The sequence below is a fragment of the Bufo bufo genome, chromosome 2, assembly GCF_905171765.1.
Source record: "Bufo bufo chromosome 2, aBufBuf1.1, whole genome shotgun sequence".
In the NCBI taxonomy this organism is placed as follows: domain Eukaryota; kingdom Metazoa; phylum Chordata; class Amphibia; order Anura; family Bufonidae; genus Bufo; species Bufo bufo.
Genome location: NC_053390.1, coordinates 595,256,305 through 595,284,196, shown reverse-complemented (window position 1 = coordinate 595,284,196; position 27,892 = coordinate 595,256,305). Strand labels below are relative to the sequence as shown.

Here is a 27,892-nt window from a genome sequence, read left to right as displayed (position 1 = left end):
TCATGGGCTTTTGATCTTTATACCTGTTTATCACCCCCACTTAGATTAAAATAGCATAGATGAAATTTACTTTTGTTTGTTCTCAATCACGTTTTCAAAATAGTTTATTTTTTTTGGTAGTTTTGTCGGTCATTGATAGTTTGCAATTATTAAGTAGAACCACCCACAACTACTTAAAAGTATAGGTTACACTAAATCCGTTCCCACAAAACTATATATTCCTCCGCTCCTCTTGCTCTGTAACATGCCGCCTAGAGATTGCACAGTACATTCACGGTGACATGTTTCCTTTGTCTGACTACATTGCAGAAAATTCTTAACTGTGAGAAGTAACAGGTCTGTATGACTTACGACCACTGGGTGTAAACAAGAATGATTGTATTCACGAACAGCAAGCAGATTTATCATTATATATTGTACTCATTATTTTAATCGGAAACAGAAAGGAAAAGTCTCCATAATTTCTGAATCTGACTATAAATATTAATTAGACCCTCCTAGATGTCATATGTTTTGTCTCCATTGGACAAGTGCCAGCATAGTAGCATTAATCTTTCTCAGATTTTATATCCATTCAGTCTACAATATTATGTTTGCCTTAATTCCCCTTGAGGGCACTTTACACAATGTGCTTTAAAAATGAAGTAAAATGTGCTTTTCAAATATCCTCCAAGCTCAAATTTTCCTAAAATGAGGATATTTTCCTAACTCAATTGTTGTTTACAAGCTACAGTATATTTTAGCTGGGAGTTATAAAACACAGTTGAATTGATCTACCTTGTAAATATTAATGGTATACAACATTCTTAATGGTCTACCGATACAAAGATAATAAACAACCTTAAGGTACTTACGTGAGAGTCTCAGAGTAATTATAATGAGGAGAAATTCCTAAAAAGGTCTGGACTTCATCCATTACAATGGCTGGATCACTCCTCAGATGTTGCCCATCTATAATTAACAGCTGGAAAGACACCGTACTGTTGTTTACTACTTGTTCTTAGTTTGTTTTATGCATTTATAGGTAATACTATATATAAAAAAATTCCTTCAGTCAAGCATTCTACAGGGTGGGCCATTTATATGGATACACCTTAATAAAATGGGAATGGTTGGTGATATTAACTTCCTGTTTGTGGCACATTAGTATATGTGAGGGGGGGAACTTTTCAAGATGGGTGGTGACCATGGCGGCCATTTTGAAGTCGGACATTTTGTATCCAACTTTAGTTTTTTCAATAGGAAGAGGGTCATGTGACACATCAAACTTATTGGGAATTTCACAAGAAAAACAATGGTGTGCTTGGTTTTAACGTAAATTTATTCTTTAATGAGTTATTTACAAGTTTCTGACCACTTATAAAATGTGTTCAATGTGCTGCCCATTGTGTTGGATTGTCAATGCAACCCTCTTCTCCCACTCTTCACACACTGATAGCAACACCGCAGGAGAAATGCTAGCACAGGCTTCCAGTATCCGTAGTTTCAGGTGCTGCACATCTCGTATCTTCACAGCATAGACAATTGACTTCAGATGACCCCAAAGATAAAAGTCTAAGGGGGTAAGATCGGGAGACCTTGGGGGCCATTCAACTGGCCCACAACGACCAATCCACTTTCCAGGAAACTGTTCATCTAGGAATGCTCGGACCTGACACCCATAATGTGGTGGTGCACCATCTTGCTGGAAAAACTCAGGGAACGTGCCAGCTTCAGTGCATAAAGAGGGAAACACATCATCATGTAGCAATTTCGCATATCCAGTGGCCTTGAGGTTTCCATTGATGAAGAATGGCCCCACTATCTTTGTACCCCATATACCACACCATACTATCATTTTTTTTTGTTCCAACAGTCTTGGAGGGATCTATCCAATGTGGGTTAGTGTCAGACCAATAGCGGTGGTTTTGTTTGTTAACTTCACCATCCACATAAAGGTTTGCCTCATCACTGAACAAAATCTTCTGCGTAAACTGAGGGTCCTGTTCCAATTTTTGTTTTGCCCATTCTGAAAATTCAGTGCGCCGATCTGGGTCATCCTCGTTGAGATGCTGCAGTAGCTGGAGTTTGTAAGGGTGTCATTTGTGAGTAGCTAATATCCGCCGAAGGGATGTTCGACTAATGCCACTCTCCAGTGATATGCGGCGAGTGCTACGCTGTGGGCTCTTGCTGAATGAAGCTAGGACAGCCACTGATGTTTCTTCATTAGAGACAGATTTAATGCGTCCACATTTTGGCAAATTCAACACTGAACCAGTTTCACGAAACTTAGCAAGCAGATTGCTAACTGTAGCATGGGAGATGGGTGGTCTCGTAGGGTGTCTTGCATTGAAATCTGCTGCAATGACCCGGTTACTGCGTTCACCAGACATCAACACAATTTCTATCCGCTCCTCACGTGTTAACCTGGGCGACATGTCAATGGCTGTAAACAAAGAGAAACTTGTAAATAACTCATGAAAGAATAAAGTTACGTTAAAACCAAGCACACCATTGTTTTTCGTGTGAAATTCCCAATAAGTTTGATGTGTCACATGACCCTCTTCCTATTGAAAAAACAAAAGTTGGATTCAAAATGGCCAACTTCAAAATGGCCACCATGGTCACCACCCATCTTGAAAAGTTTCCCCCTCACATATACTAATGTGCCACAAACAGGAAGTTAATATCACCAACCATTCCCATTTTATTAATGTGTATCCATATAAATGGCCCACCCTGTAGAGATCTGATAGATGTCAGAGTAGCAGAAAATTATAAAAAAGAATACAATGTTATCTGTAGGGGTGCAGAAGCTCTGGGGAAGATTTATTAAAAATGGCATTATGTATGCCAGTCTTAATGTGTCTTTGGCGCACACCAGTAAAAAATTGTAGCACATCTCTAGCCCATGCACCAGAACTGAAATTTACTTTAGCCAGGCGCTGTGATAGATTTCTGATGTAATGTTTGCCAGTTTTCTGGTACACATGTTAAATGAGTTGGGCAACGTAGGTCCTGGACGCAGCTTTTCTAATTCTGCCTACTCCTGCTCACTGTTTGGAAAAGTGGCAAGGGTATTGGAAAAAGTTAAAAAGTCACCCATTTTGTTGAAAACTGGCATTTGAGATAAAATGTGTGACTTTTTATGTCAGAAAAGTGGTGTAGAACCATAATAAATCTTCCCCTTTGACTTTCTAACACTTATACTTTTTTGTATTTTTTAGTTCGTTAAACTTCTTTAAGTCTATACTGAAAATTCTAAAATATACAAAGAGTAGGTTTATCTTTTATTTAGTTTTATACAACATATTTATGTTGACCTCATTTAAACATTTTCATATGCCAAATTATATTTACGTCCAAGCTCTGTTGGCATTACATAGTGTGCAATTCAATAGAATTTATAAAATACTGTAAATTTAACCTACATAAAAGTAAAGAAACCTACAGATTTAGTGTATACATTCACTGGTAATTTGTGTTATAGTGCATATTATATCTTTTCATCAGGACTATATATTTGTGTGAAGGCATGTAAAACTGACTTAAGTTCTAGTGCCATTCTCTATTAAATGCAAATTGCCCCAGGTAATAATATGCAGAACTAAATTCCTGCAATCATTAGACATTTTATTGAAGCAATATAGCTGATGGAGCATGGAGGATTAGAAATCTCACAACTGGGTGATTTTACTACACAGTGTGTCAATATAGAAAATAAACATGATGATTAATCACACTATATTGTCTGATGTGATAATAATGCTTTACTGCAAGGCTGTGATTTGATGAAAATGCATTTTTAAAACTGTAAGAATAGAAATTCTTTAGAAACCACAAATAATGACGTTCATTTGATTTTAAGCGTAGTTTCATACCTGTGGTGTGAATTCCGGCAGGCTGTTCCAGCAGAGAACAGACTGCTGGAATTCACCAGATACAGCACTGCCGGATGTTGATGGAATTACCGGGCGGAGATCGGCTGCATTCTGGTAGACAATGTGGAGGACTAGACAAAATACGCTGCATGCTGCAGTTTGTGTCCTGACGATTGTCTGCTGGAACAACCCAACAGAAGTCACACTGGAGGTGTGAAACTACGTTAAGTGAAATTAGCAATGCAGCAGTACTTTGATCCAAAATCTATGTCCAAGATTAGCATTTGAAGAACGTTAAGCTCACAGATCTGTACCACTATTACATTTTGACAAGTTTTTCTTTAACCACTTAAGGACCACAGGTTTATACCCCCCTAAAGACCAGGCCCATTTTTACAAATCGGCACTACACTACTTTCACCGTTTATTGCTCGGTCATGCAACTTACCACCCAAATGAATTTTACCTCCTTTTCTTCTCACTAATAGAGCTTTCATTTGGTGGTATTTCATTGCTGCTGACATTTTTACTTTTTTTGTTATTAATCGAAATTTAACGATTTTTTTGCAAAAAAATGACATTTTTCACTTTCAGTTGTAAAATTTTGCAAAAAAAACGAGATCCATATAGAAATTTTGCTCTAAATTTATAGTTCTACATGTCTTTGATAAAAAAAAAATGTTTGGGTAAAAAAAAAATGGTTTGGGTAAAAGTTATAGCGTTTACAAACTATGGTACAAAAATGTGAATTTCCGCTTTTTGAAGCAGCTCTGACTTTCTGAGCACCTGTCATGATTCCTGAGGTTCTACAATGGCCAGACAGTACAAACACCCCACAAATGACCCCATTTCGGAAAGTACACACCCTAAGGTATTCGCTGATGGGCATAGTGAGTTCATAGAACTTTTTATTTTTTGTCACAAGTTAGCGGAAAATGATGATTTTTTTTTATTTTATTTTTTTTCTTACAAAGTCTCATATTCCACTAACTTGTGACAAAAAATAAAAACTTCTATGAACTCACTATGCCCATCACGAAATACCTTGGGGTCTCTTCTTTCCAAAATGGGGTCACTTGTGGGGTAGTTATACTGCCCTGGCATTCTAGGGGCCCAAATGTGTGGTAAGGAGTTTGAAATCAAATTCTGTAAAAAATGACCAGTGAAATCCGAAAGGTGCTCTTTGCAATGTGGGCCCCTTTGCCCACCTAGGCTGCAAAAAAGTGTCACACATCTGGTATCTACGTACTCAGGAGAAGTTGAGGAATGTGTTTTGGGGTGTCATTTTACATATACCCATGCTGGGTGAGATAAATATTTTGGTCAAATGCCAACTTTGTATAAAAAAATGGGAAAAGTTGTCTTTTGCCAAGATATTTCTCTCACCCAGCATGGGTATATGTAAAATGACACCCCAAAACACATTCCCCACCTTCTCCTGAGTACGGCAATACCAGATGTGTGACACTTTTTTGCAGCCTAGGTGGGCAAAGGGGCCCATATTCCAAAGAGCACCTTTAGGATTTCACAGGTCATTTTTTACAGAATTTGATTTCAAACTCCTTACCACACATTCGGGCCCCTAGAATGCCAGGGCAGTATAACTACTGCACAAGTGACCCCATTTTGGAAAGAAGACACCCCAAGGTATTCCGTGAGGGGCATGGCAAGTTCCTAGAATTTTTTATTTTTTGTCACAAGTTAGTGGAAAATGCTGATTTATTATTTTTTTTTTCATACAAAGTCTCATATTCCACTAACTTGTGACAAAAAATAAAAACTTCCATGAACTCACTATGCCCATCAGCGAATACCTTGGGGTCTCTTCTTTCCAAAATGGGGTCACTTGTGGGGTAGTTATACTGCCCTGGCATTCTAGGGGCCCGAATGTGTGGTAAGGAGTTTGAAATCAAATTCTGTAAAAAATGACCTGTGAAATCCGAAAGGTGCTCTTTGGAATATGGGCCCCTTTGCCCACCTAGGCTGCAAAAAAGTGTCACACATCTGGTATCTCTGTATTCAGGAGAAGTTGAGGAATGTGTTTTGGGGTGTCTTTTTACATATACCCATGCTGGGTGAGATAAATATCTTGGTCAAATGCCAACTTTGTATAAAAAAATGGGAAAAGTTGTCTTTTGCCAAGATATTTCTCTCACCCAGCAGGGGTATATGTAAAATGACACCCCAAAACACATTCCCCACCTTCTCCTGAGTACGGGGATACCAGATGTGTGACACTTTTTTGCAGCCTAGGTGGGCAAAGGGGCCCATATTCCAAAGAGCACCTTTCGGATTTCACAGGTCATTTTTTACAGAATTTGATTTCAAACTCCTTACCACACATTTGGGCCCCTAGAATGCCAGGACAGTATAACTACCCCACAAGTGACCCCATTTTGGAAAGAAGAGACCCCAAGGTATTCGCTGATGGGCATAGTGAGTTCATGGAAGTTTTTATTTTTTGTCACAAGTTAGTGGAATATGAGACTTTGTATGAAAAAAAAAAAAATCAGCATTTTCCACTAACTTGTGACAAAAAATAAAAAATTCTAGGAACTTGCCATGCCCCTCACGGAACACCTTGGGGTGTCTTCTTTCCAAAATGGGGTCACTTGTGGGGTAGTTATACTGCCCTGGCATTTTCCAGGGGCCCTAATGTGTGGTAAGTAGGTAAATGACCTGTGAAATCCTAAAGGTGCTCTTTGGAATATGGGCCCCTTTGCCCACCTAGGCTGCAAAAAAGTGTCACACATCTGGTATCACCGTATTCAGGAGAAGTTGGGGAATGTGTTTTGGGGTGTCATTTTACATATACCCTTGCTGGGTGAGAGAAATATCTTGGCAAAAGACAACTTTTCCCATTTTTTTATACAAAGTTGGCATTTGACCAAGATATTTCTCTCACCCAGCATGGGTATATGTAAAATGACACCCCAAAACACATTCCCCAACTTCTCCTGAGTACGGCGATACCAGATGTGTGACACTTTATTGCAGCCTAGATGCGCAAAGGGGCCCAAATTCCTTTTAGGAGGGCATTTTTAGACATTTGGATACCAGACTTCTTCTCACGCTTTGGGGCCCCTAGAATGCCAGGGCAGTATAAATAACCCACATGTGACCCCATTTTGGAAAGAAGACACCCCAAGGTATTCAATGAGGGGCATGGCGAGTTCATAGAAATTTTTTTTTTTTGGCACAAGTTAGCGGAAATTGATATTTTTAATTTTTTTCTCAAGAAGTCTCCCGTTCCGCTAACTTGGGACAAAAATTTCAATCTTTCATGGACTCAATATGCCCCTCACGGAATACCTGGGGGTGTCTTCTTTCCGAAATGGGGTCACATGTGGGGTATTTATACTGCCCTGGCATTCTAGGGGCCCTAAAGCGTGAGAAGAAGTCTGGAATATAAATGTCTAAAAAATTTTACGCATTTGGTTTCCGTGAGGGGTATGGTGAGTTCATGTGAGATTTTATTTTTTGACACAAGTTAGTGGAATATGAGACTTTGTAAGAAAAAAAAAATAATAATTCCGCTAACTTGGGCCAAAAAAATGTCTGAATGGAGCCTTACAGAGGGTGATCAATGACAGGGGGGGTGATCAATGACAGGGGGGGTGATCAATGACAGGGGGGTGATCAGGGAGTCTATATGGGGTGATAACCACAGTCATTGATCACGCCCGTGTAAGGCTTCATTCAGACGTCCGTATGCGTTTTGCGGATCCGATCCATCTATCAGTGCATCCGTAAAAATCATGCGGACATCTGAATGGAGCTTTACAGGGGGGTAATCAATGACAGGGGGGTGATCAGGGAGTCTATATGGGGTGATCACCACAGTCATTGATCATGCCCCTGTAAGGCTTCATTCAGACGTCCGGATGCGTTTTGCGGATCCGATCCATCTATCAGTGGATCCGTAAAAATCATGCGGACCTCTGAATGGAGCTTTACAGGGGGGTAATCAATGACAGGAGGGTAATCAATGACAGGGGGGTGATCAGGGAGTCTATATGGGGTGATCACCACAGTCATTGATCACGCCCCTGTAAGGCTTCATTCAGACGTCCGGATGCGTTTTGCGGATCCGATCCATCTATCAGTGGATCCGTAAAAATCATGCGGACATCTGAATGGAGCTTTACAGGGGGGTGATCAATGACAGGGGTGTAATCAATGACAGGGGGGTGATCAGGGAGTCTATATGGGGTGATAACCACAGTCATTGATCACGCCCCTGTAAGGCTTCATTCAGACGTCCGGATGCGTTTTGCGGATCCGATCCATCTATCAGTGCATCCGTAAAAATCATGCGGACATCTAAATGGAGCTTTACAGGGGGGTAATCAATGACAGGGGGGTGATCACCACAGTCATTGATCATGCCCCTGTAAGGCTTCATTCAGACGTCCGGATGCGTTTTGCGGATCCGATCCATCTATCAGTGCATCCGTAAAAATCATGCGGACATCTGAATGGAGCTTTACAGGGGGGTAATCAATGACAGGGGGGTAATCAATGACAGGGGGGTGATCAGGGAGTCTATATGGGGTGATCACCACAGTCATTGATCACGCCCCTGTAAGGCTTCATTCAGACGTCCGGATGCGTTTTGCGGATCCGATCCATCTATCAGTGGATCCGTAAAAATCATGCGGACGTCTGAATGGAGCTTTACAGGGGGGTGATCAATGACAGGGGTGTAATCAATGACAGGGGGGTGATCAGGGAGTCTATATGGGGTGATAACCACAGTCATTGATCACGCCCCTGTAAGGCTTCATTCAGACGTCCGGATGCGTTTTGCGGTAATCAATGACAGGGGGGTGATCAATGACAGGGGGGTGATCAGGGAGTCTATATGGGGTGATCAGGGGTGATCAGGGGCTAATAAGGGGTTAATAAGTGACGGGGGGGGGGGTGTAGTGTAGTGTAGTGGTGCTTGGTGCTACTTTACTGAGCTACCTGTGTCCTCTGGTGGTCGATCCAAACAAAGGGGACCACCAGAGGACCAGGTAGCAGGTATATTAGACGCTGTTATCAAAACAGCGTCTAGTATGCCTGTTAGGGGTTAAAAAAAACACATCTCCAGCCTGCCAGCGAACGATCGCCGCTGGCAGGCTGGAGATCAACTCTCTTACCTTCCGTTCCTGTGAGCGCGCGCGCCTGTGTGCGCGCGTTCACAGGAAATCTCGGCTCACGCGAGATGACGCCTATTGGCGTTAGCGTAGCCTGGGGGAGCCGCCGCAATGACGCCTTTCGGCGTTAGCGTGGCGGCAAGCGGTTAAAGTATAACAGAATATACATAGAAACTAGTGTTGATCGAGCATGCTCGGCCGAACACTAGTTCGGCTCAAGCATCTCGATGTTCGGCACATGGCGGTACTCGGCCAAATACCGCATGTGCTCGAGCGCAATGCTAGAATCTCCACCCCCTACGTTTCTTGGCTGCTATGCAGCCAATAAACGAGCAGGTAACTGCTGCCCTCACTGTAATGCCACATCCATGTTGGTTACTGGCATTACATTGATTGGCTGGCCGGAACGTGTCATCCGGTGCTATATAGCACCCGATGATACGTGTTTGGCTCAGTCTTAGTCAGGGAGAGCTGTGCTGACCAAGGGACAGACAGTGTAGTGAGTGATATAGGAATATTATTATTAGAAAAACTTTTCAGAGACCCAAAAGTCCTTTTAAGAACTATTGTTGTGTGTGGCAGCAGAAATATCTATTTTTAGCGCATCCTGCGCTAAATATAGTGCAATAATTAGGCCGCTGCAGACAGCAACATTAGCTGTGCCACATCTCCAGTGTAAAGTGTGTGCATCCAAAAAATATCTGTGACATCTAGTGTACTTTTTCAATAGACGTGTCCGCTTCTGACAGTGACATTACCAGTGCCACATCTGCAGTGTAATGTGTGCGCGGAAAAAATTTATCTGTGACATAGAGTGTACTTTTTCCATAGACGGTATCTGCTGCGGACAGTGACATTACCAGCGCCACATCTGCAGTGTAAAGTGTGTGCCAAAATAATTTATCTGTGACATACAGTGTACTTTTTCAATAGACGGTGTCCGCTTCTGTCAGTGATATTACCAGTGCCACATCTGCAGTGTAACGTGTGCGCTTACATTTTTTTATCTGTTTAACAGGGTCTGAAATGTCTAAAATTGAGAGGGGAGGTGTAAGGAGCATGTCTACTACAGAGGGAACTGTGTGGCAGGTTGAGGAAGTCCTGGTAAACATTACAGAGCAAAGCAGGCTGAGTTTGGGTAGCAAACCAGCAGGAAACATATGAAAACAAGGAGTTAGCCATGCAAATATCCTACCAGGATGCAATGATGCTGAGAACAGGGAAAGGAAAGTGTTGATATGGAAAAAAAAAAGGCAAAAGGGGAGAAAATATGCAGGATTTGGGGTACTTTGAGCAGAATTTCATTATGAGTCTGCTCTGCCTCTAAGGCTACCATCTTCAGTGAAAGAGTCAGTGCATTGGCTCCCAAACTGAAGATGATTGGTGCTGCTGGTCAACAGCAAAACTCACTAATACATTGATATTGAAAAAAAAAACAATCATATTGCAAAGTCCTGCACTATAATAATTTTTCCTGTGAAATTGGATATATGCCAATTGTGTATGCTTTTTTTTTTTAACATGGGGACAGTTGACTGACAGATGGTATCCATCCGAGGAATCTGTCAGACATCCATTAAAAATGTATATGTTAAACATATATATTTTTAATCGGACGCCTATAGGAATGGATGGCCAATAGGTGGCATACATCAGAGACATCCATCAGATGTATGAATTTTTTTATAATGAGGTAAGGGCTAAGTTGAGCAAGGATATCAAGTATCTGTACATTGCAATATTTGGAGTCAGAATTTACTAAACCATATTAATAAAATAAACGTAGACTTCTGGAGTAATTTTAACCAGTTCCATAGTTACCATGCAGACCTACTAACTGACTGTAAGCTTTGCACTGATGTTCGCCAAAATCTGTAGTACAATATAAGATTGCAATCTTCTGGACAGTAGCAAAACAAATGTGACTTTGAATAAAGTTAAATGTAGAAATATCTACACAATATTACCTGTGAAGGTGAAAAGTAGGTCAGCCATCTTTCTATGTGTATAGAATAATGACCTGGCAAAAGACATCTTTTCTGCAGAGATTGTAACTCAATGGAAGCTTTATGATTAGCAGTTATGACTTCATAGAAGCTATATTTTATGGCAGTAGGATCTCCATGAAATCGCTGATGCTGAAAGAAAAAGCAACAATGTAAACATGTGGTACCACAGAACAAAATTAGTTGTGATTAAAAAAATATAGTGAGGCTAAAATTTATCTGTCAGGGGCACAGCAACATTTATCAATGACTATGTTCTAGCATGGCTGGTCATAGTTGTATATAACTTGTATGGCCTCACAGTGTCCATCTTTTATAACCACTGGAAAGTTGTGCCCGAAGCCTTGATTCTTGCAGCCGATCCTACACTTAATGCCTAAACTAGTGATGAGCGGCAGGGGCAATATTCAAATTCGCAATATTTCACGAATAATTTGTAGAATATTCGTCATATATTCCTGAATTCGAAAATATATTCCTGATTGCGAAAATCGGCAATGTATTATTTGTGTAATGCGCGTGAAATACCGGCGTGGGTCACTTATGCTACATTTTTCAAGCTGGTATAAGTTTCCTGAGACTGGAGAAAATGGTTGACATGGCTGAACATTAGAATAGCTCTATATGCAGATAGAGTGCTCCAATATATTTGCGCTTACGAATTTTCGGCAATTAATGATGCGCATATTTTTTCGCAATACGTGCAACTTGTATAGTAAGGGGCAGGAAGCTTTTCTATTGGTTGCTAGGGTAGTTGCTAAGCTGTGACAAAGCCTTCTCATTGGCCCACAAGCTAGAAAAAGGGAGGGATGATAGCCTGATGTGTACTGTGTTAAAAAAAAAAAGGAATATTCGTCATTACGAATATATAGCACTGTATTCTAAATATTTGCGAATTCTCGAAGTGCCAATATTTGCGATATAAATTTGCTTTTCGATTATTCGTGCTCAACACTAGCCTTAACCTATGAAAAGGCAGCTGCACACAATGCAACTACAGTACATTGCCTAGTTTGACTGGGTAGTGTTAATTAGCAAACTGGACGATTTATGTATGAACTTTATTGAAATGTTATTTGTACAGTGTATGATTGCATTGCTTGGGCACTATATAATAAACAGAAATGGGGAGGGGGGAGCATCAACAGAAGGCTTTGCACTGGAGACCGTTCAACCTAAAGCTGACCCTAGAATCCTTTCCCAGTATGTGAGTACTGTACAGTCATTTGCTACAGCTGGCCTGTGCACTGGAGTATACTCTAGCCATGAAGGTCATCAATCCCAACTGAATTTGGTGTCCATATTGAATACATCCTGAATATGCAGCTACTGAGAGCCTGGAAGAATTCACATACAAACTTTTTATATATAACACATATTTTACTATACATGGTCCACAGCAGCATAATCAATTTTTATGCATGCATTTGATCTAGATCTGTTTCTTCAAAAGGGGAGATAATGCAGTTGATAACACAGACAAAAATCCGATGAAACTTGACAGGATTGATGAAACCTGTTGATCATTGAGATCCTACAGTTGGAATTAGAGATGGAAGCAAAAGCTTCAGTCACAGGGGAAGTAATTCAATATTAAACTATGTTATGAACTAGACTTCAAAGTCTGGGTTCAGTGACAAAATAACATGTAACATACAAAAATGTAACAGATGCAACATGCCATGCCATGTAACATGCTTGAAGCTATTGTCTTATCTGGTACCCTCTTCCTCTCCAAATGATGAGGCTGATGATAGCATCTGATCGCTGTTTTCTTGTAATCCACCTACGCTATAGTTTGCATACATTGTCAGGCATTGTGGATGGCTACAAATACTAAAAGGCTTTATTGAAATAAGTGAATCTTTAAAGGGGTTATCCAATTTCTAACCTTCCCCCCCCCACATGTGCTGTGCCCCTCACCGGTAATATAATTACCCCGCCGCTGCTGCTTCTCCCTGCACATGGAAGAAAGCAACCGGTTTTGGGGGAGAGAGCAGCCAATGGCAGGTGTGGACGGGACAAGCCTCCCTAGCTTTGCAGGTGATGCTAAGAGAGCCTCTTCCCTGTCCCCGCCTGCCATTGGCTGCCCCCTCCCGACACCGTGTGCAGGGAGAAGCAGCAGCGGCGGTGCAGAGACCAGGAGCGGCACCGGGAGCGAGGTAAGTATATAACCGGTGAGGGGCCCGTCATATGTGGAGGGTTTTTGAGAAATTGGATAACCCCTTTAATTGCAGATTCTTTTTAACTTAGTGTTTTAAATGGTTAGTTGACTATACGACTTTTAAACAATCACAGCGGGTTGTCACATTCCCAATTTACTCAGATATCCAAATCCTGTGTTATAAGTCCATATTCAATACATAATTGGGACTGCTCTTTTCATTTATGCTTCTTATTCTTCATTTTATCCAAAAGTTTTTAAAAATAGTTTAATAATATTACTGTTATAAAAACCTTAGTCCTTTTAACTTGCCAAACATCCATGTATCTTGTACTGGTAATGAATACTTTGTGCATTTCGTTCTGTGTCTTTTTACTCAGGACATGTTCTCACCAGCGACAGGGAGCTCCAGCACCTGCTACGCCATGTTTCCAGGGCATGCCCTCTTTCTCAAGCATCACCATCATTACGTCAGTAACCTAATTTAAATACCTTTAGTACAACACGTGATATTCATGATATTAATAATATACTCACCATAAAAACATGAAATCATGAGGATATTAAGCAGTAGACCTACGAATAGACTCCTATTTTACAAAATGGTAATGCTACTGCTTAATATAAGTAATAATGTTAAGTTACTTTTAACATTTTTGGGATAAAATAATGAATAATAAACATAAATGAAAAGAGTGGTCCTAATTATGTATTTTATATGGACTACTTGACTAGAAGAGACACAAAGAATGATAAAGGGCTTTGTATGCTATAGGGATGAAACCTGGATTTGAGGATCTGTGATGGAAGTACAGTCTGTGAGCTCTTTCACTAATTCACCATATTTCATTGGAGTTCTTTTTATCCTACCACCCATTACCTTAATGACATTATCTATCTATTTCTGTGTTCAGCTGAAACAGCTAAAAACTCCATACCTGATACCAAGAGTAAGCTCGATCAGATGGATCAATAAGAATAGTAATAATCTTTGCTTTTGGTAACAGTGCTGCCACTCTCTGGGGTACTTCCTCTGAATGAAAATAATTTGCACTCTTCTCAAACAGGAAATCTGAGGTTGTGTTGGAAGGGTTAGGAAAACAATCCATGTACCTTTGGAAAAGACAATAGTTTTCAGTTAGTGAATGCATTTCAGGTTGGAGATAATATAAATTTTGAGAAATTGGTATACACGTGAATAACAGGAAATGAGTGGGTCTTTAAGGGCAACTATATCTAAAGTACAAAGGTAAAATGACAGATCAGTTATTAGCATCTGCAAATATTTCCAGAATATTGTAAATGAAAATGTGAAGCTCCTCTAGGGAAGGAATATGACAGAAGTATGGGCAGACCTCATGAAAATTGCGCAATATGAAAATCGTGCAACATTGCATGTTAGGATTGTCAACTGTGTCATAAGTGCAACACGTGATAGGCCATGACTGCCACATGAGAGGTGCACAAAATCCAATACTGTTGGATTTTTTTTCACAGGACGCAAGTCGCAAAAGACTTTGCTATCATATACTACAATGCAAGTTGCACACAACTGCAACCTACCTGTGACTTTTATGCAATTTGGTTGTGATTTTATAGCCAAATCACACTTTAAAAATAATAGCGCAACTTTACTGTCGTGTGACATATGTTGCCATGTAGCCCCAGCAGACTCAGACTGGCCCACCGGAGATCAGATAAACCCAACAGTGGGCCCTGAGCCAGGGTGGGTCCCTAGTCCCATAACACCTACATAAGTGGCACATGTCACAACGATGGGGAACAATTATCAATAATGGAGTAATTTGCGCCAAAAAAATATTAATATTACAAATCAAATGCGGGGATTTGTTTCACCCCATATATCAAAAGGTGCACACCACTTTTAAAATGTGACTTTTTTAAATATAAACTTAATTATTTGCCAATCCCTATTGATTTGCAACATTTTAACGCCGATAGAACAAAAATGCAACTTTTTTAAACAGAAATGCACCATTCCAGCCAACCCCTGCCAGAGCACACTTGTGACTTTTGAAACAGATTTGCGACATTTTCAGAGGTAAATTGCAACTTTTTTGTTTTCTTTTTTATTGAATGTCAATTTACTGACAAAACCCTGCTGTTTAGCTCATTTATATCACCCTGTTTTAATACTTACCTGTCACTTCTTCCCACGATGAGTTGGTTTTCTTTTCATAAATGTGACTTTTTGACAGAAAGTTGAATCTTTCTGCCATAAATGCGACTTTTTATACAAAACACCACCATGTAAATTGGCTTAGCCATTTCTGCCAATAAGAGAATGATAAATGAGGTGTAAAAAGCGCCAATTTGATAGCCCTGCCCGTGATGCATTCTTGATGGTGAAAATTCTGAAAAAAACTTGATATATTAGGCCAAATTAAAACACCATTCTTTTTAGCACATTTTAAGCCATAATTCTGATGCAACGTGCTTAGTAAATGTCCCCCACAGCATCTCAACCAGCTTATGTATCCATGTAAAAAAACTGGCTAGTTTATTTAAAAAAAGGCCCAGTTTATTATTATAGATGCAGATAACTTCTAGGGGCAGATTATCCAGTTACCATCTCAATATTGTCCCCATCATTATCTTGCTGCATGTGGCTGCTGCCTGCCACTGAGCGAGTATGTATTCCTGGCTCACATATTGTAGCTACGAGGGGCAAGGGAAGAACCAATCAGCAGGATAGTAACAGAAGATAGGCACAGGCTATATAGTGGGCTACTACAGAACAAAATGTGTTTGGTGAAGTTTTAGGGATTTGTGAATGGGGGTTAAGTGAAAGGGCATGTAGCTGTGGGAACCCTGAATTAATTTTACTGCTGGGCCCTGGTTCGACACTGAGCCCTGGTCTTATGCTTTATTTTTAATGGAATAATTGGAGATATAATCTATTTTGAGAAGATGAGTAAGTAAAGAGGTTATAGAGCAAATGGACAATAAATAATAATAATAATTTTATAGTTAAGTTCCCTGTCAGAATTACGGTATCTCTGACTGCCTTAAAAATGCAGCAGTAAAAAGAAAAAAAAAAAATTTGGATATCTACATAACAGTGCTTCTTTCTATTAACACATTCCACTGCTTCATCTATAAAAGTGAGGTACACCACTAGATCGCTAACCGCTATAAAAATGTACAGTGTTAACTAATTCATTCATTATAATTAGTGTTGAACGAATTGAAGCTTCCTTGCGCTTCGTGGTAACGAATCAATTTTTCCTGAAATGGAGGCAAAACAATGCTCACCTTATCCATATGGCCAGCGTGATGACGTGGTGACTTCATCAAGTCACCGGATAAGATTTTACACAGTTTCTTCAATCAAGATGCCCGACCTCTCTGCGACCAAATGGATGAGATGAGTATGTTTTTTGTTTTGTTTTTACCACTGATTAGCCCCCAAAAGGCCTCAATGTTAATGTCAGATACCGCGATCAGTGATGTTCAATGACAGAGGAAGGGGCGGGGGCGGCTCGATTGCAATTTCCCATCATTGCACCCACTACATACAATGGAATGTAATTTGTGATGAAGTAATTTGCAACAAATTAAATTTATTTATGAAATTAGGCAAAGCAGTTAAATAGAATTTTTGATAACTTCGCTTATCTCTAGTTATAATATTTAAAGCTATTGACTACACTAACAAAAATGTATGATTTTCCAGATCCTATCTTGACAGAACTCGGTATCTAGTAATCTGTAATTGTTTGGAAAACTGACAGATGTCTTATCTTTAGTACTTAACAAAAGAACACTTCCTGTATGCCTATAACCTTATATCACAAAAACAGTCTTCATGATGAATAAACCTTCCACTAAAATCAGTATATAAAAATACTGTAGTAGAATAAATAGAAAACAGGCATGATAACATGTGCAAATGAAAAAAGATACTGGGCACTCTCTAGAATAAAAGGAACCTCACAATTTATTATCAATAGGACATATAAACATATAGACAATTCATTTAATACCATTAAAACACCATAACATAAAATCCGGATAAATATAATAAAATATGAAATATAAAACTAAATTCCTATTAATCTAAAAAATATTTAGGAATAAGACCGCCTCTGATTATTCGGGGATAAAAAGTCTTTTAAATAAATGTTCCTCCAACTTTGAGTTTGGGTATACTGTAGAAATATTCTTTAGGGTATTGATAGCCCAAATATAACTTCTCCTCCGCAAATGAAATGAAATCTCAGATTTTCAATACAGTGATTTAGTTATGCGGCGTCCCGCTTTACTCACTGTTCAGTTGAAATGCTTTATTCCGCTGCTGTGCCGGTACTTTGAGTTCAGGGATATCACATATGAGTTTCGTTCCCCTCTCTGTCTCGTAGGCGCCGCTCTATCAGTAGAAGAGCCGGCGCTCGATGGTTAATGCAGGCTCCTTTTTTCTGCGCTGGACTTGATTTGTAGATGAGGGTGTGATACTCCTCAGAGAAATCCTTTTGGAGTGCGCATAAGGTCTGCAGTGAGACACAGTAGATCCGGGTATCTATGATACTTTAGCACGGAAAGTCAATGTCCATCAGGGGGGATCCTAGCACCAAACGCGTTTCGGGGTCTGTTATCACCCCTTCCTCAGTGGTCCACCCCTTCACCTTATGCGCACTCCAAAAGGATTTCTCTGAGGAGTATCACACCCTCATCTACAAATCAAGTCCAGCGCAGAAAAAAGGAGCCTGCATTAACCATCGAGCGCCGGCTCTTCTACTGATAGAGCGGCGCCTACGAGACAGAGAGGGGAACGAAACTCATATGTGATATCCCTGAACTCAAAGTACCGGCACAGCAGCGGAATAAAGCATTTCAACTGAACAGTGAGTAAAGCGGGACGCCGCATAACTAAATCACTGTATTGAAAATCTGAGATTTCATTTCATTTGCGGAGGAGAAGTTATATTTGGGCTATCAATACCCTAAAGAATATTTCTACAGTATACCCAAACTCAAAGTTGGAGGAACATTTATTTAAAAGACTTTTTATCCCCGAATAATCAGAGGCGGTCTTATTCCTAAATATTTTTTAGATTAATAGGAATTTAGTTTTATATTTCATATTTTATTATATTTATCCAGATTTTATGTTATGGTGTTTTAATGGTATTAAATGAATTGTCTATATGTTTATATGTCCTATTGATAATAAATTGTGAGGTTCCTTTTATTCTAGAGAGTGCCCAGTATCTTTTTTCATTTGCACATTTTATCAAAGGAAGGGTGATTCCTTTTTACTGAGAGCACCTCTACCATAATCTGCTTTGAATCCAGTGCGTCACCTCTCTTCATCAGGCATGATAACATGCTGGAATTTATTAACTGGTGTCTCTGCCATAATGTCAGCATAATTATATGACTATAAAAAACACTAGTCACTAGTAGTGATATAAGTATATAAATATAAAAACACAGATCACTAGTAATAATGATAAAAATGGAAAAATTATGAAAAGAAAGATTTACTTTAAACCAACATTTAATAAATGTAGCTAGTTTTGAATATGGTGATCAGAAGTTGTGAAATTCAATAGGGTCCAGAAAGGTGTTACAGATTTAAAGAAGACTGTAGCTACACATGAATCTAGTTAGGGCATGTGCATATGGCCACAAAAGGTGGTGGAAGGGGTGGTATGAAGCCTCATGGCCTTTGTCTACTACCATATAAAGTCCTATGGAACTGGTTACAATTTTGATTTCTGTTGGAATTCTGACCTCAAGAATCATACATAAAAAAACTCACCTAGTCTAGCAACTTTGAATTGATTAGGTCATAGGTACCATTTTATTCCACTTTACACTGCCAGGTTTCACCTATCAAAACACTGGACCACCATATTTCTTTTGGTAATTTGGCAGTAGGGATTTTTATGGTGAATACCAGATTAGTAGAAATTGATATAGTGATATAGATTCAGCTGTATCCTTTACAAAGGTATTGTATTTTTTTAATACTGAACATATTTGACTTGGTATACTCCTACGGGCATAATCTACGTGGCACCCTGGTCTTCATCCTTTAACCTCTAAATAAGCAAAAAAGAAAGAAGGGGTCCAGCTCGATTAAAATGTTACCTTTATTTTTCAGTGCGGGTAAAAGCCAGTTACACTCCAGTTACATGTTTCGGATCAGGAACAATAGCGATCCTTCCTCATGACATATACATACTGAGGAGGAGGTTGGATATATAGCGCCTCCACCTAGAAACAGGTGGACGCACTAACTACAAGCTCCTCCTCAAATGAAATTAACAACACATGCTAAAAGGCATGATGAATTAAAACAAAAGAACACACACAGCTCATGGATCAAAAATTCAATAATGTAACATCAAGTCGTGTTTCCAATTAAGTCCACTTGGTACAGTGGATCCCATTTTGAAGATCCAGAACGACTCACGGTTCAAAAGCTTCTTTTTATAATTACCACCCCTGGATGGTGGAGTAACCCTTTCCAAGCCTTGCACAATTAAACCCTCTGTATCACCACCATGCACCGCTGAGAAATGCAGGCTGACTGCAGACACATTCCTGGCATGTGAATGAGGAATGTCAGAGATGTGCCTGCACAGTCTAACCTTAAGGCCATTCGTGGTGCAACCAATGTACTGGAGGGAACAGAGGGTGCATGAGATACAATACACCACATGAGTGGTGTTACAGTTGATGTATTGTTTGATGGAAAAACTTTGATTCATGGCATAGGAAAAAACTTCCTTGCCAGGTCGCATATAAGAGCAACACGTACAAATTTTATGCCCACATTTATAGCTACCAAGACACCGCAGCCACACTGGAGAGGCTCGTGCCCCCTCTATATGAGCAGGCACTTGAGGAGCCAGAGCAGAGGATGGGAGTGGTAGTGGCTCTGGCTATAAGATGTAGCAATATATAGCAGAAGGGTCTGCAGCACTCGTTCAGTTCAAGCAATGGTGTTTTATTCAATAGTTAGGCAGCATACACAGCAACTTTTCGACCATAAAGTGTTTATCAAACCTTGATGAAGATTTAATGGTCGAAACGTAAAAAGAAATTAGATGTTTGACCATTCAGGCATCAGTGCAGAATGGTTGAATATCTCCCAGCTGGAAAAGAGAATATTCACTGTAAGGGAGTGAAAGTTCACGGGTGGAGGACTGGGTTCTCAGTGTGTAACTATCTCAAAGCCACCTTAGATATGAACGAGCTTTCAGTATGTTGCCTAACTATTAAATAAAGCACCATTGCTTGAACTGGACGAGTGATGGCCATGAGCTGGTCTGGGTGCCACCCTGCTGTGAACATGGTTCCTCCTCCTCCGTCTCCTCCTCCTCATCCTCCAGAACTGTGCCCTGGCCGGACAATTGTGTACCTTGGGTTTGTGGGTGCAGGAACCCACCCTCGGAGCCACTTGGGAATGAATGGCCGGAAATCCTACGAAATTATCCTTCTTCCTCCTCCTCCTCCTGTGCCACATCCTCTTCCATCATCGCCAGCAGCGTTTTTTCAAGGAGGCATAGAAGTGGGATAGTAACGCTGAGAACAGCGTTATCAGCACTGGCCATGTTGGTGGAGTACTCAAAACAGCGCAACAAGGAACACAGGTCTCGCATGGAGGCCCAGTCATTGGTGGTGAAGTGGTGCTGTTCTGCCGAGTGACTCACCCGTGCGTGCTGCAGCTGAAATTCCACTATCGCCTGCTGCTGTTCGCACAGTCTGGCCAGCATGTGCAAGGTGAAGTTCCACCTTGTGGGCACGTCGCATATGAGGTGGTGAGCGGGAAGGTCGAAGTTACGCTGCAGTGCTGACAGGCGAGCAGCAGCAGGGTGAGAACACCTAAAGCGCGCACAGGCGGCCCGCACTTTATGCTGCAGCTCTGACATGTCGGGGTAATTTTTAAGGAATCTCTGCACCACCAAATTCAGCACATGCACCAGGCAAGGGATGTGCGTCAAACCGGCTAGTCCCAGAGCTGCTAAGAGATTTCCCCTATTATCGCACACCACCAGGCCGGGCTTGAGGCTGACTGGCACAAATCACTCATCGGTCTGTTGTTCAAGGCCCGTTTACAGCTCCTGCGCGGTGTGGGGTTTGTCCCCCAAACAGATAAGTTTTAAAACTGCCTGCTGTCGTTTACCCCTGGCTGTGATGAAGTTGGTGGTGAAGGTGTTACGCTGACCGGATGAGGAGCTGGTAGAGGATGAGGAAGCAGAGTAGGAGGAGGAAGCAACAGGAGGAAAACTGAAGCGCCCTGCAATCCTCGGTGGTGGAAGGACATGTGCCAAACTGCTATCCGCCTCAGGCCCAGCCGCCACTGCATTTACTCAGTGTGCTGTAATGGAGATATAACGGCCCTGACCGTGCTTACTGGTCCACCTATCCGTAGTCAGGTGCACCTTGCCACAGATGGCGTTGCGCAGTGCACACCTGATTTTGTCCCCTACTTAGTTGTGCAGGGAAGGGATGGCTCGCCTTGAAAAGTAGTGGCGGCTGGGCACGATGTACTGTGGGACAGCCACCGCCATAAGGCCTTTAAAACTATCCGTCTCCACCAGACGGAATGACAGCGTTTCAAATGCCAGTAATTTAGAAATGCTGGCATTCAGGGCTAGGGATCGCGGGTGGGTAGGGGGGTACTTCCTCTTCCTCTCCAGCGTTTGGGATATGGAGAGCTGAACGCGTGCGTGGGACATTGTGGAGATGCTTGGTGACCCAGATGTTGGTGTTGATCCTGTTTGTGGAGTGCCAGGTGGCACTGTCACTCCAGAGGTGGATGAAGAGGCCGCGACTACAGCAGAAGAGGAAGCAGGAGGAGCCAGAGACCTTTCTTGGTTTTTGAGGTGTCTACTCCACTGCAGCTCGTGCTTTGCACTTAAATGCCTGGTCATGCAGGTTGTGCTCAGGTTGAGAACGTTTATGCCCCGCTTCAGGCTCTGATTGCACAGCGTGCAAACCACTCGTGTCTTGTTGTCTGCACATTGTCTGAAGAAATGCCACGCCAGGGAACTCCTTGGAGCGGGCTTTGGTGTGCATGGTCCCTTACTGCGGTGGGCAGTAGCAGGCCTACTTTCTAGGGGACGGCCACTCCGCTTTTGCACCCTGCTCCCTCTTCTGCTGTGCTGGTGGCTCTGTGCGACCACCGCCTCTTCCTCCGAACTACATCGGTCACTCGCATGACCTTGATTCCATGTGGGGTCGAGGACCTCATTGTCCTCCACATCATCTTCCACCCAGTCTTCACCCCTGACTTCCTTGTCGGTCTGCACACTTTCGAAAGCCCCAGCAGTTGGCACCTGTGTTTCGTCATCATCCGAGACGTGCTGCGATGGTCTTCCCATGTAGTCATCTTGAAAAATAAGTGGTTGGGCATCGGTGCACTCAATCTCTTCCACTTCTGGGGCAGGGCTAGGTGGATGTCCCTGGGAAACCCCGCTAACAGAGTCATCAAAAAGCAGAAGAGACTGCTGCATGACTTGGGGCTCAGACTGCTTGGCTGATTTGCAAGAGGGTGAGATGAAAGACTGATGGACATCGGCTGCAGGTGCCAGTTGTGGTCTTTCAGCAGGAGACCGGGTGGGAGACAATGTGAAGGAACTGGATCCACTGTCAGCAACCCAATCTACTATCGCCAAAACTTGTTCAGGCCTCACCATTCGCAGAGCAGCATTAGGCCCAACCAAATACCGCTGCAGGTTTTGTCGCCTACTCGCACCTGAGGAAGGGGTTTCACTTGTGCGTGTAGCTGGCACAGATCGACCACGTCCTCTCCTTGCAACAGGAGCTCCACCAGCAGCACCACGACCTGGACAACGTCCCTTATTTGACGCTCTCCTTATATTTTTTGAATTTAGGATCTTGCCCTAAATGGGTGTTTAATTAATAGTAGAAAAGAACGACAGTATGTAAAGAGTGTATCTAACACGGCCTGAACCAGACTAGGCCTCAATTAAAGATTTCTTTGCACAAAATGGCTGTATTTGAAATGGCTGTATTTCAAATGCCTAATTCAAACCCCTGTATGTAGAGGTGGTATCTCAGAGGGCCTGAATCAGTGTAGGCCTGCAGTAAATATATTTTTGCCCAAAATGGCTGTATTTCAAATGGCTGTATTTCAAATGCCAAATTCCAACCCCTGTATGTATAGGGGGGATCACACACGCCCTGAACCAGTGTAGGCCTGCAGTAAATATATCTTTGCACAAAATGGCTGTATTTCAAATGGCTGTATTTCAAATGCCTAATTCAAACCCCTGCATGTATAGGGGGGAATCACACACGCCCTGAACCAGTGTAGGCCTACAGTAAATATATCTTTGCACAAAATAATTGTATTTCAAATGGCTGTATTTCAAATGCCTAATTCAAACCCCAGTGTAGGCCTGAATTCAATATTGGTGCACCAAATGGCGGTATTTAAAATCTCTGAATGTAACCCAAATGTATTAAGGGTGCATCTCACAATGACATCTGCATCAAAGGCTGCCAACTAAATTTTTTGTGCCCAAATGAGTGTTTGTTTAAAAACTGAATTTGACAGCAGTATATAAGCCTGTAATTTCACACGTGCTGATGCTGCAAGGCCTAAAAATAGTGTTTTTTTTGTCAAAAGAGTGTGTTTTTAAAACCCCAGAAAATGATGGGTGTATTTCTACCTTAAATTGCACACTGACTAATACAGATGTTTTAGATTGCCAAAAAAGTCTTTTTTTGCTAACAGAATATGAAAACTGTAGATATTAAACTTGAATTTAACACTTGCAGATCTGGAAAATACTGTTTTTTGAAAAAAAAAGTGTGTTTTTCAAATCCCAGAAAATGATGTGTGTATTTCTACCTTAAATTGCACACTGACTAATACAGATGTTGTAGTTTGCTCCCAAAAAATGGTTATTTGCAATGTCCCAAAAGCTCAGATGCAGAGCTGGTGCACTGAGCATGCATAAAATGGCCGCCGCCGCCACCCACCTAACTAACAGAATTCTAAAAGTTAGTATTTTTTGGTCAATGAGCTCAGGGCAGGGTAAAACGATAGTGCCCTGCACCCACACAACTATTTGTCTGTAGATCGCTGAGTTAGATTTTCTCCTATGCTCTCCCTGAAATCACAAGTCCAGCAGCATCCTCTCCCTACACTTGTAACAGCAGAGTGACGTGCAGCGCTACGTGACTCAAGCTTATATAGAGCCTGGGTCACATGCTGCTCTGGCCAATCACAGCCGTGCAGCCTTTCAAAAAGCGCCAAGAAAGCGCCGAACACCGAACCCGAACTTTTTACTGAAATGTTTGGGTTCGGGTCCGGGGTCCCAAAATCCTAAAGTTCGGTACGAACCCGAACTTTACAGTTCGGGTTCGCTCAACCCTATGCAAGGCATGAATTGTAATAGTGCAATGGCCAGCGTATGGTGTGGTAGGAGTCAGGAAACCATGTCAGAAGCAGAAGTGCAAAGTAAGAGCTGTATTAAATCCAGCAATAATCTGTACACAATGCAAATCTTTTTCCCAGATTGTGAGGTATGATAGCTGGCAAAGTGGCAAACAATGGCACAATAGTATGTTATCTTACTAAAGTCTCTTTCAATAAAATCCCTAGCTATTGACTGTAATATTGTGATTAGAGCTGTTTTGTCCACTGCAGGATACAGGTGTTTAGAGACATGTTTGTGCAGGATGTGGTTAAGTGTGATAGGTGTCTTAACTGTAATCCCTAACAAGCCCCAAAGTCTTATAGCAGTCACAGATTAGCTTGATGATGTCTATGCTTGGCAATGCAGATTCTAAGTTCCTGTTGATCTTTCTTTCTTAATTACTATAACAAAAGCAATATTTTCCACAGAGATCAGTTAATCTCTGAATCCTGAAACCAAAGTAGTATGAGCATATCAAATTGCATCATTCCTCCTTACTCACTAGACAAGAGGGCAGGAAGAGGGTGATTAACCTTTTCTCGGTCAACCATACCAGATCATGCTGGGTTTACATAAGCATTACATACTGTAACATGAACGTCTCCGAATCCTCAGAGCTCTGAGGCAGATCAAAAACTGTCTTTTAAGAGCAAAATTTCTGACAAATGTATTCACATCTAATATGGTGGAAAAAAGATTGAAATCGACATCTGGTACAAAGTTCAGACACAGGGACAAAACATCTATTTGAGAATATGTAAGCCTAAATTCTGATAAACTGATAGCCGCAAGTCATTTCAAGAGCAGGTGTCCATGGTCTGGCTCACAAATCTGCAGTTAGAAAATAACGGGTATGAGGAGAGGGTGGGTCAGAGGGATTTTAGAACTAGTAGCCCAAAATATTTCCCACATAAATCACGTACTCCGGGTATGGATATTTTCCAGGAAGTGATATAGAGAGAGAACTCACTGAGATACATGCCAATAAATGTAAAAATAAATTCACAACCTAACTAGAGATCAATATAGTGCTCTGAAGGAGCTAGAGAATAAAGATGACCTGGTAATAAAAATGGTGGATGGGGGGGGGGGGGATCAGTGGTGATTATGGGTCGGGACATGTATTATCAACAAATGATGGGTTTACTTTCGGATACCTCCACATACAGTTGCAAGAAAAAGTATGTGAACCCTTTGGAATAATATGGATTTCTGCACAAATTGGCCATAAAATGTGATCTGTCACACCAATAAACAATCACAGTCTGCTTAAACTAATAACACACAAATAATTGAATGTTACCATGTTTTTATTGAACACACCATATAAACATTCACAGTGCAGGTGGAAAAAGTATGTGAACCCTTGGATTTAATAACTGGTTGAACCTCCTTTGGCAGCAATAACTTCAACCAAATGTTTCCTGTAGTTGCAGATCAGACATGCACAATGGTCAGGACTCGTAATTCTTGACCATTCCTCTTTCAGTTCAGCAATATTCTTGGGATGTCTGGTGAAAATCGCTTTCTTGAGGTCATGCCACAGCATCTCAATCGGGTTGAGGTCAGGACTCTGACTGGGCCACTCCAGAAGGCGTATTTTCTTCTGTTTAAGCCATTTTGTTGTTGATTTACTTCTATGCTTTGGGTCATTGCCCTGTTGCAACACCCATCTTCTATTGAGCTTCAGCTGGTGGACAGATGGCCTTAAGTTCTCCTGCAAAATGTCTTGATAAACTTGGGAATTCATTTTCCCTTCGATGATGGCAATCTGTTCAGGCCCTGATGCAGCAAAGCAGCCCCAAACCATGATGCCCCCACCACCATACTTCACAGTTGGGATGAGGTTTTGATGTTGGGTGTGCTGTGCCTCTCTTTCTCCACACATAGTGTTGTGTGTTTCTTCCAAACAACTCAACTTTGGTTTCATCTATTCACAGAATATTTTGCCAGTACTGCTGTGGAACATCCAGGTGCTCTTGTGCAAACTGTAAACGTGCAGCAATGTTTTTTTTGGACAGCAGTGGCTTCCTCTGTGGTATCCTCCCATGAAATCCATTCTTGTTTAGTGTTTTACGTATCGTAGATTCGCTAACAGGGATGTTAGCATATGCTAGAGACTTTTGTAAGTCTTTAGCTGACACTCTAGGATTCTTCTTCACCTCATTGAGCAGTCTGCGCTGTGCTCTTGCAGTCATCTTTACAGGACGGCCACTCCTAGGGAGAGTAGCAGCAGTGCTGAACTTTGTCCATTTATAGACAATTTGTCTTACCGTGGACTGATGAACAGCAAGACTTTTGGAGATACTTTTATAACCCTTTTCAGCTTTATGCAAGTCAACAATTCTTAATTGTAGATCTTCTGAGAGCTCTTTTGTGCGAGGCATCATTCACATCAGGCAATGCTTCTTGTGAATAGCAAACACAGAACTGGTGTGTGTTGTTTATAGGGCAGGGCAGCTGTAACCAACACCTCCAATCTCATCTCATTGATTGGACTCCAGTTGGCTAACACCTCACTCCAATTAGCTCTTGGAAATGTCATTAGTCTAGGGGGTCACATACTTTTTCCACCTGCACTGTGAATGTTTACATGGTGTGTTCAATAAAAACATGGTAACATTTAATTATGTGTGTGTTATTAGTTTAAGCAGACTGTGATTGTCTATTGTTGTGACTTAGATGAAGATCAGATCACATTTTATGACCAATTTGTGCAGAAATTCATATCATTCCAAAGGGTTCACATACTTTTTCTTGCAACTGTATAGAAGGTTAGATGTAAATCCATTAGAAAATTACAAAAGCGAATATACCTGTTTAATAAACAAAGGAAAGGAAAGAGGTTTTATCAGTGAGAAAATGTTGACTTTCTTAATGTGGAGGTACCTGTCCCACCCATAATGCATGCCCTGCCGAAAGTACATAAAAACATCAACCCCCATTGTGCCCCATAGTTTTGGGCATAGGATCACTCACCGAAAGACTAGGTGAGTGGCTGGATACACTATTGCAACCCATGGTTAGGAGAATGCCAGGATATATCCAGGATACGGGAGATGTCCTCAGATATATGTTTCATAAACAGTGGCAGGATTCCTACACATGGCTGACTATGGATGTCATATCTCTCTATGCCTCTATTCCTCATATCGCGGCCGGATTGGCGCTGGAATACCATCTTTTTAGGTATAAACTTGGAGGAGCAAGTGTGCTGTGGGGTCCATTATATGTTATCTTGAATTCAACCAATAAAGACGGAGCTTTGATATTCCTCTCTGAAATGCTAGACTAT

The 27,892-nt window shown here is 41.3% G+C and overlaps 1 protein-coding gene across 2 annotated transcripts in view; it reads right to left on the bottom strand.

Moving 5' to 3' along the window:
• LOC120989895 (bifunctional heparan sulfate N-deacetylase/N-sulfotransferase 4-like) overlaps positions 1-27,892 on the bottom strand; it is a 781,923-nt gene that overhangs the window by 15,121 nt on the left and 738,910 nt on the right. For both annotated transcript variants that reach the window (XR_005776339.1, XM_040418282.1), the window contains exons 10-12: positions 14,110-14,284; positions 10,969-11,139; positions 855-964 (exon numbers count right to left, since the gene is read on the bottom strand). Coding sequence is in view for 1 of the 2 variants with exons in the window: in XM_040418282.1 (XP_040274216.1) it covers positions 855-964; positions 10,969-11,139; positions 14,110-14,284 (456 nt within the window). In the remaining variant the exon portion in view is untranslated. The remainder of the gene's footprint in view (positions 1-854; positions 965-10,968; positions 11,140-14,109; positions 14,285-27,892) is intronic.